Source organism: Octopus bimaculoides, chromosome 24 (assembly GCF_001194135.2).
Source record: "Octopus bimaculoides isolate UCB-OBI-ISO-001 chromosome 24, ASM119413v2, whole genome shotgun sequence".
NCBI lineage: Eukaryota > Metazoa > Mollusca > Cephalopoda > Octopoda > Octopodidae > Octopus > Octopus bimaculoides.
Window position 1 is genome coordinate 12,536,998 of NC_069004.1, and position 13,541 is coordinate 12,550,538.

The window sequence follows — 13,541 nt, forward strand, 5'->3', positions numbered from 1 at the left end:
TAAGTTTTGAGCGTATTTCTGGATATAGATTTTTAAAAAGTTTTTTTTGATGTTTTCACAGGAAATGTTTTATGCTTTGTACCGCTAAATTCCTATAAATTATCGGTTAATATTTGGTATATTACTTCCGGTTCGATGCACTCTCCTCTTCACATCAGTCTCTGTTTATTTGTTTTATTTATATTTCTTGTATAAATAATTAACTGACGAATAAATATTTACATCTAGATGCAATAAATATGTCTCAGTGTGCAGCATTGAATTGCAAGAGTGTAACGTCAGAAGGTAGCGGCAAAACCTTTCATTTGTGAGTATAAATCTATTATACTTGACAAAAAACCCCGTAAATATAAAATATTTGATAAAATAATAAGTCGATTTATTGGAATTATTGCAACCGGATTATTTCTTTTACAAATATTGTATTTAACGTTTAAAACATTTTTTTGAAGGAATATTTTCGACGAAAAGTAGTAAAATATTTTTCATTCATTTTCTAACACGTGGTTTTATTTATTTATTTTATTTTTAATGATTTAATGGAAGCAATACGTGACGGCAATGCCCTTAACATTTAGTGGGGGTCCCTTTATGATATTAGGATTGGTATGGTTGATTTTCCAACTGGAACAGCTGTCAATGTATTACAGAAAAAATATGGACAGAATTCCGGTTTAAGCACCCCATGTAACCCTTCATAACTCTTATATTTTTTGGGAATTTCCAGAAGATTTTTGAGAACGGGTATTCATACGATTATGGAAAAAAATTTTTTTCGTTTTTTTTAAAACCCTACCCACCATTTCATAAATCCCAAAAGTTCCACTCTTTATCGGATTTTTTTTTTGCATAAATCCCAGCACTGGACCACTTTTGGGTGCGTCATCATTCCATTAAATGTGTTTATGGGGAGAAAAATATTGGGAAACATAAATATATGTCAGAGTGGCAAACAAACGAGGACAGTATCAGGGAGCCATGGGATGTGCTAGAAACAACAGCTAAATCGTCCTTAAATCACAATTTTTTTTTATACATGCGTATGAATTCTCGAATGTAGAACACAAATTCGCAAAAATTTTCTGAAAATTCCAGAAAAAAAAAAGAAAAAACGTTATGGGGGATTATCTGGATTTTGATAGAATTTCAGAGAAGACTAACATGCCGATGCATGCCAGCCTCATCCTCCCATGTCACCAAGGGGAAGGTTATTCATTTGCAGCAGTTCAGCTTCACACTGCATGTTGCTACAGGTGTTGCAATTAGAAGTCAAAAAGCCAGGACCAAATACCACAAGGCATCTTATCTGAACATCTAACACTGGTCACTTCACCATCCTGAATTGACCCTTTCCTCACCTCTCCAAAAGGGTGCAAAGGGAAAGTTGACTTCGGCTGGATTTGAACTCAGTGGGTAGAGTGTTCTCACCTGTGTTCAGCTCTGGTTATTTCTCACCTGTATTCAGCTCTGGTTATAATTCTCACTTGTGTTCAATTCTGGTCATTTCTCACCTGTGTTCACATCCCCCCTCCCCAGTACTTTATAAGTCACCTAATTTGTCATCAGCACAATTTGTATTGAGTTTGCAGACTAACACCTACAAGAAAAAACGTGAGCTGGAATAATTCTCTCTTTCAAGTTCTTTCATTATTCTATCCCCACTTGTACTTCACCCGACTTAATTCCCTTCCCCCAATTTCCGTACCTCACTGTACTAAATTCCCGCCTCCTGTACCTTATCCTATCAAATCCCTACTGTGACTCTCTAAACCTGTGGTTCTCAACCTTTTTAATATCCAGCCAGACCCAAAACCTGGTTTTTGTTTTGGAGGCTGCACCAAAAAAGGTAAAACTAAGAAAAATTTACTTTTATAGAAGAAAGACCATTGGGTGGGGCCACCAAAAGGATACTTGGTGGGTGCTTGCAGCCTTAAGAGCCACAGTCAAGAACTGCTACTCTAAACATTCTTCTCTTTAGGACTGCAATCCTCTAGAATTTCTTTGCTCATATTTTCCCCTTCAAACATTATAACACCATCATCATCCTTTAATGTCTGTTTTCCATGCAAGCAATGGGCTGGGCAGTTTGACCAGAGCTGACAAGCAATAGAGCTATACTAGGTTCCAGTCTGATTTAGCTTGGTTTCTACAGCTGGATGCCCTTCCAACTACTTTACAATGTGTGCTGGGTGAATCCTGGCTGAATAGAAACCCTATTGCCTTCACTTATGTAAGAGGGCCCAGTGTTCCTTTTTTTTTTTTTTTTTGTACTAAAATATTAAAATAAAATCAATACAGAATCGCTGTGCACTTTTTCATGTTTGTAACAAAACAACTTCTTTTGGAATTTCCAGATTCCCCAAAGATGCCATTCAACGACAATGTTGGCTGCTCCAAATGAAACGAGAGAATTACTGGCCTTCAGAGACATCTGTGTTATGTTCCAACCACTTTGAACCTGACTGCTTTGACCAAATTGGTCAAACGACTCAGCTAAGAAAGGATGCAGTCCCCACCATATTTAAAACTACAAATAATCTTAAAAAGGTAATGTTATTTCATCTTATCACTCTACATCGGTTTTCCCATCAGCACCATCAAAGCCATCATTGTTTTAACGTCTATTTTTACATCCTGACATGGGTCTGCTGTGCAGGTTACTGTTACTCATCTTCATTTTTTTAATTTTTATCATCTCAATCGTGGCCGTTGCCAGTATCGCCTGACTGGCCTTCGTGCCAGTGACACATAAAAGCACCTACTACACTCTCGGAGTGGTTGGCGTTAGGAAGGGCATCCAGCTGTAGAAACTCTGCCAAATCAGATTGGAGCCTGGTGTAGCCTTCGAGTTCCACCAGTCCTCAGTCAAATCGTCCAACCCATGCTAGCATGGAAAGCGGATGTTAAACGATGATGATGATGATTTCAACTCTGGAGTTCTCTAGCCTGAGATCTGATCACATGCAGTGTCCTCTTTCTTCATGCCACATGTGGCACTATTAAGTGTCTACTTAATCCTTTCCTACATGTTAAACAAGGTCACTTCTCAGATGATGCTGGGTTTTTGTCGTGCACTTTAAAGAAGATCCGAGGAAACTATGAATAACGACAATGTAACTTCAGCTTCACTAATAATAATAATAATAATAAACCTTAGAAATACTCTACAATCTAGATGTATTGTAAAAGTCAGCATTATTTGTAACTGCATGCACATTGCATAAAGTACTGTCTGTCTGGGGTCCTTGTTGTGACTTGACAAACAGTACAAACCCCCTGTAGACACAATATCTTCAATCAACAACCTCACGATATTGTATACTGTGTGATGTCTATAATAATAATAATAATGGTGATGATGATGATGATGATGATTTCAAATTTGTCACAAGGGCAGCGATTTGGGGGCAGGGGGGGATAAGTCAATTACATTGATCCCCAGTGTTCAACTGGTATTTATTTTATCAACTCCGAAAGGACGAAAGGCAATGACAATGCTTCCATGGTGCCACGATAAAATTCTTGCAGTGTATTCTGTAAAGTGGCAGGTTATAGGAACCATGCCAAAATTGGAATGTGAGAGTAAAACAACAGAGCAGTAACACCAAATAAGAACCGATTTGAATGATGGTGGTTGTCCAACCCATGCCAGCATGGAAAAGTGGACATAAAACAATGACGATGATGATGATTTATTATTATTATTAATGAAGGCAGAAAGCTGACAGAATCATTAGCACGCCAGGCGTTCTTGAGTACAGTAATGTGCCACATATTTCTGTCCCCTGTCATCTCCTTCGTAACACTCAGCCTTTTGTGATCGGCCTTCAAAACTTTTTTTAAGTTAGGAAGGTGTGATACAAGGCAGATTTTGCTGCTATTTCTAGCAGACACTTAATAGTGCCACATAGAAATAGCAGCAAAATTTGTCATATAAGTTTCCTCTTTGCAGTTATTCATGCATTGACTGGCCTTCAAACCTTTGTCCTGGTGAGGTGGGGCTTCTATACATTTCTGTCTACCAAATCCAATCCCAAGGCTTTGGTCAGCCAGGGCTACAGTAGAAGATGCTTGTCCAAGGGTGTCACGCAGTGGGACTGAACCCAGAACCATGTGGTTGGGAAGTAAACTTCTTACCACACAGCCACTCCTGCACCTAAGGAAAGGCTGTGAGTCTTTTATGCTATCAAAAACAGTCCATAATTTTAATGTTGTGCAATTAAATTTCATAGTGTATTATTCATTGTTTTATATTTTTGTGTTGCAGCTTTCCACATCCATCCAGCCAATGTTGAAAGGAGGACTTTACAAATGCAACAAGTGTAAATACTCAACAGACAAAAAACCAAACTGGTACAAACATAGGAACAAACATTTAGGTAGGTGAACAGATTTCTATTTAATAGCTTAATGCCATTGCTTGTCTCACACACACACACACACACAGAGACACACTCACACAAACACACACTCCAAACTATACACATGCATGCATACTATTGAAGACATCGCAGGATGTGTTGAATGACTGCAAAGAGTAAACCTATATGACAGATTTTGCTGCTATTTCTATGCGGCATTATTAAGTGTCTGCTAGAAATAGCAGCAAAATCTGCCTTGTATCACACCTTCCTAACTTTAAAAAAAATCACTTCAGGATAATGTATTCTAAGATACAGTCATCATCATCATCATCGTCATCATCATTTAACGTCCGTTTTTCATGCTGGCATGGGTTGGACCATTAAACCCAGAAGAAAATGGGATTATTACAGCTGGAATATCTTTGATTACCTGAACAGGTGCGTGGTGTGCAACGTGAAACGAAGTGTGTCTAGGAATTGAAATGTGATCGCGAGTGTAACACCTTCACCATTGAACCACTCACCTTCATATGTGTGTGTGTGTGTGCATGTATACATGTATGTATGTAGTTGTCTGGTCTGTGTGATTACAAAGTCCAATTTGCAACCTTGTTGTTTGGGGTTTGGACCCAGTGCACTGCTCCTTTGTATATCTTCTGTTGTCCCAGGCTGATTAATGCCATGTAGAGGAATTTGGTAGGCATTTCAACTGTGTGGTCTCAAGTTCAATCCCACTACATGACACTTTGGGCAAGTTCCTTCTACCATGGCCTCAGGCAAAAGGAACTGGTAGAGTAAGTACCAAACTTAAAAATAATAAATACTGAGGTTGACTCATTAAACTAAAACTCTTCAAGGTGGTACCCCAGCATGGCCGCAGTCTGAAACAAATGAAAGATAAAATATCATAAGGAATCTGGTCCACAAGTCCATGGCCTGGGATTGGTATTTCATTATTGACCCTAGGAGGATGAAAGGTAAAAGTTGGCCTTGATGGGATTTGAACACAGAGCTGAGACAATTGGAGCAAATACTGCAAGGCTTTCGCAGTCCAATACTCTACTGACTGTTCCAAATCATCTCAAATTGTGTCCACTTCCACAATACTGCTTACATCTGTCCTAACAGTGTCAATCTCTAATTGTAGAGGAACATGTGGAAGGGACAGACCTAGGACAACATGGGATGAAGTGGTGAGAAAGGATCTTCAGATGTTGGACCCCACAGAGGGGATGACAAAGGAACCAAAACTCCTAGAAGTTTCCTGTGCTTGAGAAGATATGTCAAACTAAGTAAAATTGTGGTTGTCCTTGTATCCCTCTTCAGCTGAACATTCCTAATTTTGCAGGCTCATGGGTGTTGGCGCTGCACAAAAAGCACTCATACTGGTACCATGTAGAAGCACCCAGTACACTCTGTAAAGTGGTTGGCATTAGGAAGGGCATCCAGCCGTAGAAATCATGCCAAAGCAGACATGGAGCCCAGGCAGCTCTTCAGCTGGCCAGCTCCTGTCAAACCGTCCAACCCATGCCAGCATGGAAAATGGATGCTAAATGATGCTGAAGAGGGGGAGGGTGAAGAATACCCTGTTCCATGACTGTGTAACCAAATTTTAATTCTTTTTTTTTTGTCTTTGGTCAGTAAGTGTTATTTCGTATTTGCTTCTATCTAGAAATCAAATTATTCTCTTCAAACTTTGCTTTTGCCACCTGGACATCAATGTTTTGAAAACTGGCCTATTTTCCATTACATTTCAGACAGATTCAGCACTGAGTTGCTGAAGCAGAAATATCATTATAACAAATATTCTACTCAATATCACAGATTTGCTTGTCAGTTGCTTGATTGTAACCACTTGAGGATGCCCCTTAGTGGCTGACAATATGTGCATCTGATATGAGCAGGAGTAGTTGGGGAGTACCATAGCCATGAGTTGAGAGGAATTCTTTGGGGTTTGAATAAATGTAACAAAAGTAAAGTTTGAAGGCATTATTAGCCATTTTACATAGTTTTTAGGGGCAAGCAAATAGAAAATTACAGTTGCTACCCAAGGATAAAAATTGTTTTAATGATGTGACTTATTGAAAATATTGATTTAAGTTGATATTTCTGACTTAATAAGCTTTTTTAACGAGGAGTTTCAAACTGCAGTGTTTTCTGAAATGCTGCTAATATATTTGGTTTATCATTCAGGTTTACGACGCCACTGTTGTACAGAATGTAACTACAAAGCAACGACAAGCAGCAACCTCAAGCGCCACCTGGCAATCCATGCAGATCTTAGGGAGTTCAAATGTCCCTTTTGTTTAAATTTCTTTCGCCAAAAGATTCACCTGGACAAACATATACTCTATAAACATGAGGTAACTAAAAATATTGTTTCAAAGAATTTTATTTCCTGGCACAAAGCCACCTCCTTCATCAAATGTCTATTTTCCATGCTGGCATGGGTTGGACAGTTTGACAGGAGTTAAACAGCCAGAGAGCTGCCCAAGCTCTGTTTGTCTATTTTGGCTTAGTATCTAAAGTAGGATGCACTTCATAATACCAACCACTTTGCAGAGTGTGCTGGGTGCCTTTTACGTAAGTGCTTTTTATGTGAAACTGGCATGAATACTTTTTACATGACATCGGCATGAATGTTTCTTACATGGCGCCAGCAAGACAGCCTTTATGTGGTGCTAGCACAAGTTCTTTTTACATGGTGCCAACACAAGTGCTCTTTACATGGCACCAACACAAGTGCTTTGTACATGGTACCACTTTTTATGTGGCGTCAGCACGAGTGCCTTATGTATACCACCAGCACACGTGCTTTTTATATGACATCATGGAGGTTTTCTCCTGTAAGTTGAGGCTACATTCTGGAGCACCACCTTGAGGGGTTTTAGTCAAAGAAATTGATCCCAAGACTTGTCTCTTTTGCCAAACTGCTAAGTTACAGGGATGTAAACACACCAACACTGGTTGTCAAGCGGTGATGGAGGGACAAATAAAGACACAAGACATGCATACATACATATGCATACATATATCACAGGCTTCTTTCAGTTTCCTATTTCTTTACTGCCCACAAGGGGCTACACACAGAGGGGACAAACAAGGACAGACAAACGGATTAAGTCGATTATATTGACCCCAGTGCGTAACTGTTACTTATTTAATCGACCTCGAAAGGATGAAAGGCAAAGTCGACCTCGGCGGAATTTGAACTCAGAATGTAGCGGCAGACGAAATACCGCTAAGCATTTCACCTGGCATGCTAACGATTCTGCCAGCTCGCCGCCTTTCAGTTTCTGTCTACCAAATCCACTGACAAGGCTTTGGTCAGCCTGAGGCTATAGTAAAAGACACCTGCCCAAAGTGCCACACAGCAGGGCTGGACCCAGAACCATGTGATTGGAAAGCAAGCTTCTTACCACACAGCCATGCCTGTAATGATTTTTATAAATTACACTATCACTAATTAACATGTTTACATATTCTTTTCTTTCTCAGCGCAAAAGACCAAAGTTGGACCTGACCAGAGTATTAAGCCGTGAAGCACTGAAAAAGGTTTCCTCTCCTAAAGTTAACACAAAAGATTCTCAGCTAAATACTGACCTTTACAATCAAGACAGAATCCTTAAACCAATTCAGATCTGGTAACTTTATATTTCTTTAACCCCTTTAGCATAAAGGTTACTTTATCAAATGTAGTGTATTTGATGGCCTATAAGACACACGAATGCATAGGACACACCCTAGCCTAGGCTATACTTTCGTAAAATAAATTACCACTAAAATAATGTTTTAATTCTTCCACTTTCCTGTATAACTTTATGTTATTACCGGTAATTATAAGCAATTTATTGCATCTACATTCAATATAAACATACTGTAGGCGATTGTTCACCTATAGATGGCAGCACATGTTTTGTAAACATACATACCGTTTTGAGCCTACATTAAGTGCATTGGATGCAGGGAGATTTTTTAAGCCATTTTGGGGTAAAAAAAGGTGTGTCTTATAGGCCATCGAATATGGTAATTCTTACTGATTGACATTGTTTTGAATTGTTGGCACTCTGTCGAGGATTCCAGTTGATTCGATCAACGGAACAGCCTGCTCGTGAAATTAACGTGCAAGTGGCTGAGCACTCCACAGACACGTGTACCCTTAACGTAGTTCTCGGGGATATTCAGCGTGACACAGTGTGACCCTTTGAATTACAGGCACAACAGAAACAGGAAGTAAGAGTGAGAGAAAGTTGTGGTGAAAGAGTACAGCAGGGTTCGCCACCATCCCCTGCTGGAGCCTCATGGAGCTTTAGGTGTTTTCACTCAATAAACACTCACAATGCCCGGTCTGGGAATCGAAACCGCGATCCTATGACCGTGAATCCGCTGCCCTAACCACTGGGCCATTGCGCCTCCACATTGTCAGATGGTAAACATAAACAAAAGTGCTCTCTCCAGGACAACTGGATGTAGTTTGGAGGAGATTTGGCTGTTATGTTTAGCAAGTCAAAATGACCACAATCAACTTGTTGGTTCATAATTATTTTGTTGCTTATTTTTCTCTTTATTTCAACTTAGTTGTCTTTTATGGAAAATAGGAACATTAATTTTGTGATTTATTTGAAGGGAGATTCCTGAAAATCCAGTTCCATTATCCGATGGTAAAGACGATCAGCAATGTTCCCAACAGGAACTTGAGTTTTCCGAACCAAAACCACAATACTCACAAAATAATCAGCAATATCCCCAGCAGGAACTTCGATATTCTCAACAAGATGATGCTGTTCCTACAATGGTCTATGTTCCACCACGCTCCAAGAAAGTCCATATTGTCTCTGAGCATCAGTACCATGTCATGGAAAGTTTGGCACAGCTCTGGAAGAAAGGCAAATTGTGTGATGCTGCCATCGGAAATGGAAGTTCTGTGTTGATGGTGAGTCTCGACTGTTTTCAATTTTTTTTTTTTTCTCTTTTACTTGTTTTTGTCATTGGACTGTGGCCATGCTGGGGCACCACCATGAAGAATTTTTAGTCAAATGTATCGACCTCAGGGCTTATTATATCTGCTTTATGGTACTTATTCTATTGGCCTCTTTTGCCCTACTGCTAAGTTATGGGGATGTAAACAAACCAACATTGGTGGTAGGGGACAAATACAGACACAAAGACACACACTCACATATATATATATATATATATATATATCATCATCGTTTAACGTCCGTTTTCCATGCTAGCATGGGTTGGACGATTTGACTGAGGACTGGCAAGCCAGAAGGCTACACCAGGCTCCAATCTTATCTGGCAGAGTTTCTACAGCTGGATGCCCTTCCTAATGCCAACCACTCCGAGAATGTAATGGGTGCTTTTACGTGCCACCGGCACGAGGGCCAGTCACACAGTACTGGCAACGGCTACACTCATACAAGAGACTTCTTTCAGTTTCCATCTGCCAAATCCACTCACAAGGCTTTGGTCAGCCAGGAGCTATAATAGAAGTCACCCAAGGTGCCATGGACTGAGCCCAGAACCATATGGTTAGGAAGCAAACTTCTTGCTACACCTCTGGTACAAATTGAAACAGTTTAACCAAACTGTCAAAATTTAGGATATGTTTGCATTTTTTAACATTTCATTAATTTGTAGTGGTCATTTCATGATGAATTTAAATGTTTGTGGGCAATATTCAGTGATCTACATGCTTCTTGGTCAGCTTGACCATGTTATATGGTGTGACAAACTGGGTTACATCATGTTTCAGTAGCTCCATATTTCACTGGGCAGGTGAAATTAACGACTGTCTCTAATTAATTGACTAAAACAAATTGCACCTGTCCAGGATTAAGCCCAGATAGTGACAGCTAAAGAACAAATATATTAGTATTTTAAACTATTAGTAGAGTGACTGACATATGTAGCTTTCCGTGTATTGTCTGCAAATATTAATCATTTAGCATTCAGATTTCTTTGTCAAATGTATTGCTTGTTTATTCACATTGTTTTGAATTAATCATGTATTGTAGCTTCATGATTTCAATGGTGTGTTTGTATATTTTTAGAATGACATTGTAGGGCAGTTAGCTGCCTCTAGCGGTCAAGTGTCCATCATTGACAAAACCAAACAAGGTTGAAATCAATGTGATCTGGTGGTCTTGGCGCTGGAGGTAGCAGGGATTCATCTCCCCATTAGTGATACAAACAAAAGTGCATTTTGCCCCAAAAGCCAATATGAGAGTTTCTCTCATGGTATCTACCACAGTATAGTTTGTTCTAACAGAACATCGACATTTAAGTGGGGATTACTTCTCGGTATTAATACTGCCTCTGTTGCTAATATATATTGTAAGGTAGGTGTGACAGGTTGGATCTGCTCGGTTTTAATATGATAGAATATTTGGGCTGGATATGGGGTTAAAGGTCACTTTAACCCTTTATCACCACTCTTAAATATTAACACTCACATACATGCACACACACACACACACACACACTCTATTTAGCCAAGGAAGCTTTTTCTTTCTTCCTGTTGGGCCTCACGGAGGCAGTGATAAGTGACTGAGACCTTTGGCAATATACCATGCTAGAGAAGACCTGTCAAGCCAAGTGAGAACATAGTCATGGCCGATGCCTGTGTCGCGTAACTGGCGCCCGTGCTGGTGGCATGTAAAAAGCACCCACTTCACTCTTGGAGTGGTTGGTGTTAGGAAGGGCATCCAGCTGTAGAAACCATGCCAAATCAGAACGGAACCTGGTGCAGCTCCCAGCTTACCAATTTTCCGTCAAACTATCCAACCCATGCCAGCATGGAAAGCAGATGTTAAACGATGATTATGATGTTCTTTTCTTTTGTCATGTGACCTCACTAGTGCTGATGGCACAAAAGAAAAAAACAAAAACACCCACTGGTTGGTGTTAGGAAGAGCGTCCGACTAGAAACTATGTCAAACCTGACATTGAAGCTTGATGCAGCCCTGCAGCTCATTTGATCCTGCCAAAACATCCACCCCATGTGTTTAACCCTTTAATATTCAGATTTTTCTGTCAGATCTAAAACTTCTTCATTCATATTATTTTAAACTAATTATGCATTATGTTGTAGCTTTGAGATTTTGATGATGTGATTGTTTGTCTTTAGAAGGACATTCTTTGGTCAGTGTGAGAAGCCAGATTTGGCTGGTTTGAGCATAAAACTATAAGAATATCTTGGCCGGATATAACCAGTTTAAATGCTAAAGGGTTAAATTTATTTTGAGAATTATCAAGAAATTTTCAGGATTTAGTAAAAAAAAAAACCTTTCATTATTGAACATGTGTTTGGAACATGATACAAAATTATACTGGAAAGTTTTAATTTAAATATAACCCATCTTAACAGTGGCATTTTTCTATCACAGAACCAGAGAAAAGATCAAACAGTTTGGTATCAAACAAAAGGTTAGCATGAGATAAATATTACAACATTTTCATCTTTCACGTCTATTTTAATTATTTTAAACCTATTTAACTCTACAATCTTCATTTGCAGGTTCACAAGATCGTCTTACTTGCTGTCTGTCCGAAGCTACTTTCAACCGTTGACACGTACTACAACCAGTTCCTTATGGTCAACCTACCCCAAACTGTGAGCAATGAAGCTCTCAATGCTTTTGCAGAATACATTTACAAGGGTCACTTAAACCTGGACCCAGATTTGCTGAATCAGTTAAGGACAATAGCATTATGTTTAGAAATTGATGATTTGAAGCAATTATGTGATTCAGAAAGTGATTCGTCTTCCTCTCAGGTCCAGCTCCCTAACAGTAAGAAACCCTCTGATCCAGCACCTGACACAATAACTCTTACATTTTATCCGCCACAAACGCAACAGTCAACAGAGAATGAAGTTAATTTATCAAATTCCTTTTTTGTTTCCAGCCATAATCTTCAATCAGTTACGAAATCGCAAGCCAATGTTACAATTAAGAAAGAAATGACCCCAGGCAGAGCACAATTGACTCGTTTCCCATCTCAAAAAGACCTGGTTGAACGAAAAAGTAGCGCAAATCATCTGGTCAGTGTAGGAAGATCGGAGGTAAGAGATATTTACGAACATTTTCAGAATAACGATTTAGTTAGCACATCGATTGCTGTCTGTGATGAACAGGACTTGACGTCTCACACCAAATCGACACCTCTCGATGTCAATCTACAACAGTATAGTTATATCCCTTTAAACGATCGCTCTCAAGTCCCAACAGAACCCACTTCATCCCTTCGTGATGCAGCAGGTAATAATTTTCCTCAAGTAAATCAACAGGAACTACCTTTAGAATCTGTAGTTAAAATGGAACCGGTTATCATTGAAGACGATTCAGACGATGATTCTCTCTTACCGTCGCCATCTTCTACTTTCATGGATTCGTCTCATATCTCTTCTTCCAGACCCATGGATGACAGCTTATCAGAAATAATCACCACCAACTGTTCAACTAACCTGAGTGACTCAATAGCAAACAATCATTGCCAAGAGGGCAATAATTCCCCGAGTGTTCATTTATCTCATATTGCTGTTAACAGTCGGCATAAAGGAGATTCCTTTTTGAATCCTGAAATATTTCGGTATAACCATCAAATTGAAAGACATTTTACATCGAAAGAGATTAATTCAACACTGAATGAAGAAATCTACACTAAAGATTTTAGATAACATTTACGTAAGCATAATCAGATTTAATACTTCTGATAATCATTTAATCATCATTACCATCATGATTTAAACCATTTACAACACCTGATTGTGTTTCTGGTCATTTCAGTATGTGTTTCAAGATCTCTCCAAATACATTCAAACCATTTTTTTCTCGAACCTGCCATCACCTACCTCTCTTGTTAGCCACTATTTTGTTACTTCAGTACATATTGAAAGCATTGTATTACTTTCGTCGTTTCTCAGACTCACATGTTCTACAAGGAATGACTTCAGCTTCAATGTCAGCACAAAGAAAACTGAAATTATGAACCAGCCAGCCCTTACATGTGTGGTGCCTGCATACATGGTCAAAGACTACATTCTGTAGACTGTTGATAATTCTACATAATTTGGCAGCAAAATCAAGCATCATTCACTTTGCTGATGAAGACAGCATTGCTTTTAGTAGAAAATCTGGAAGAGAAAATGTCTGTCTCCAAACCACTTTA

The 13,541-nt window shown here is 39.1% G+C and overlaps 1 protein-coding gene across 1 annotated transcript; it reads left to right on the top strand.

Annotated features, from left to right (window-relative positions):
* Positions 1 to 13,349, top strand: LOC106875595 (uncharacterized). The gene is made up of 7 exons (XM_014923813.2): positions 1 to 307; positions 2,355 to 2,547; positions 4,268 to 4,379; positions 6,558 to 6,727; positions 7,863 to 8,008; positions 8,991 to 9,297; positions 11,890 to 13,349. Exons 1-7 carry the CDS (start codon positions 240 to 242, stop codon positions 13,048 to 13,050), a joined length of 2,157 nt encoding a protein of 718 aa, XP_014779299.1. The 5' UTR covers positions 1 to 239; the 3' UTR covers positions 13,051 to 13,349.
* Positions 13,350 to 13,541: the final 192 nt, after the last annotated feature.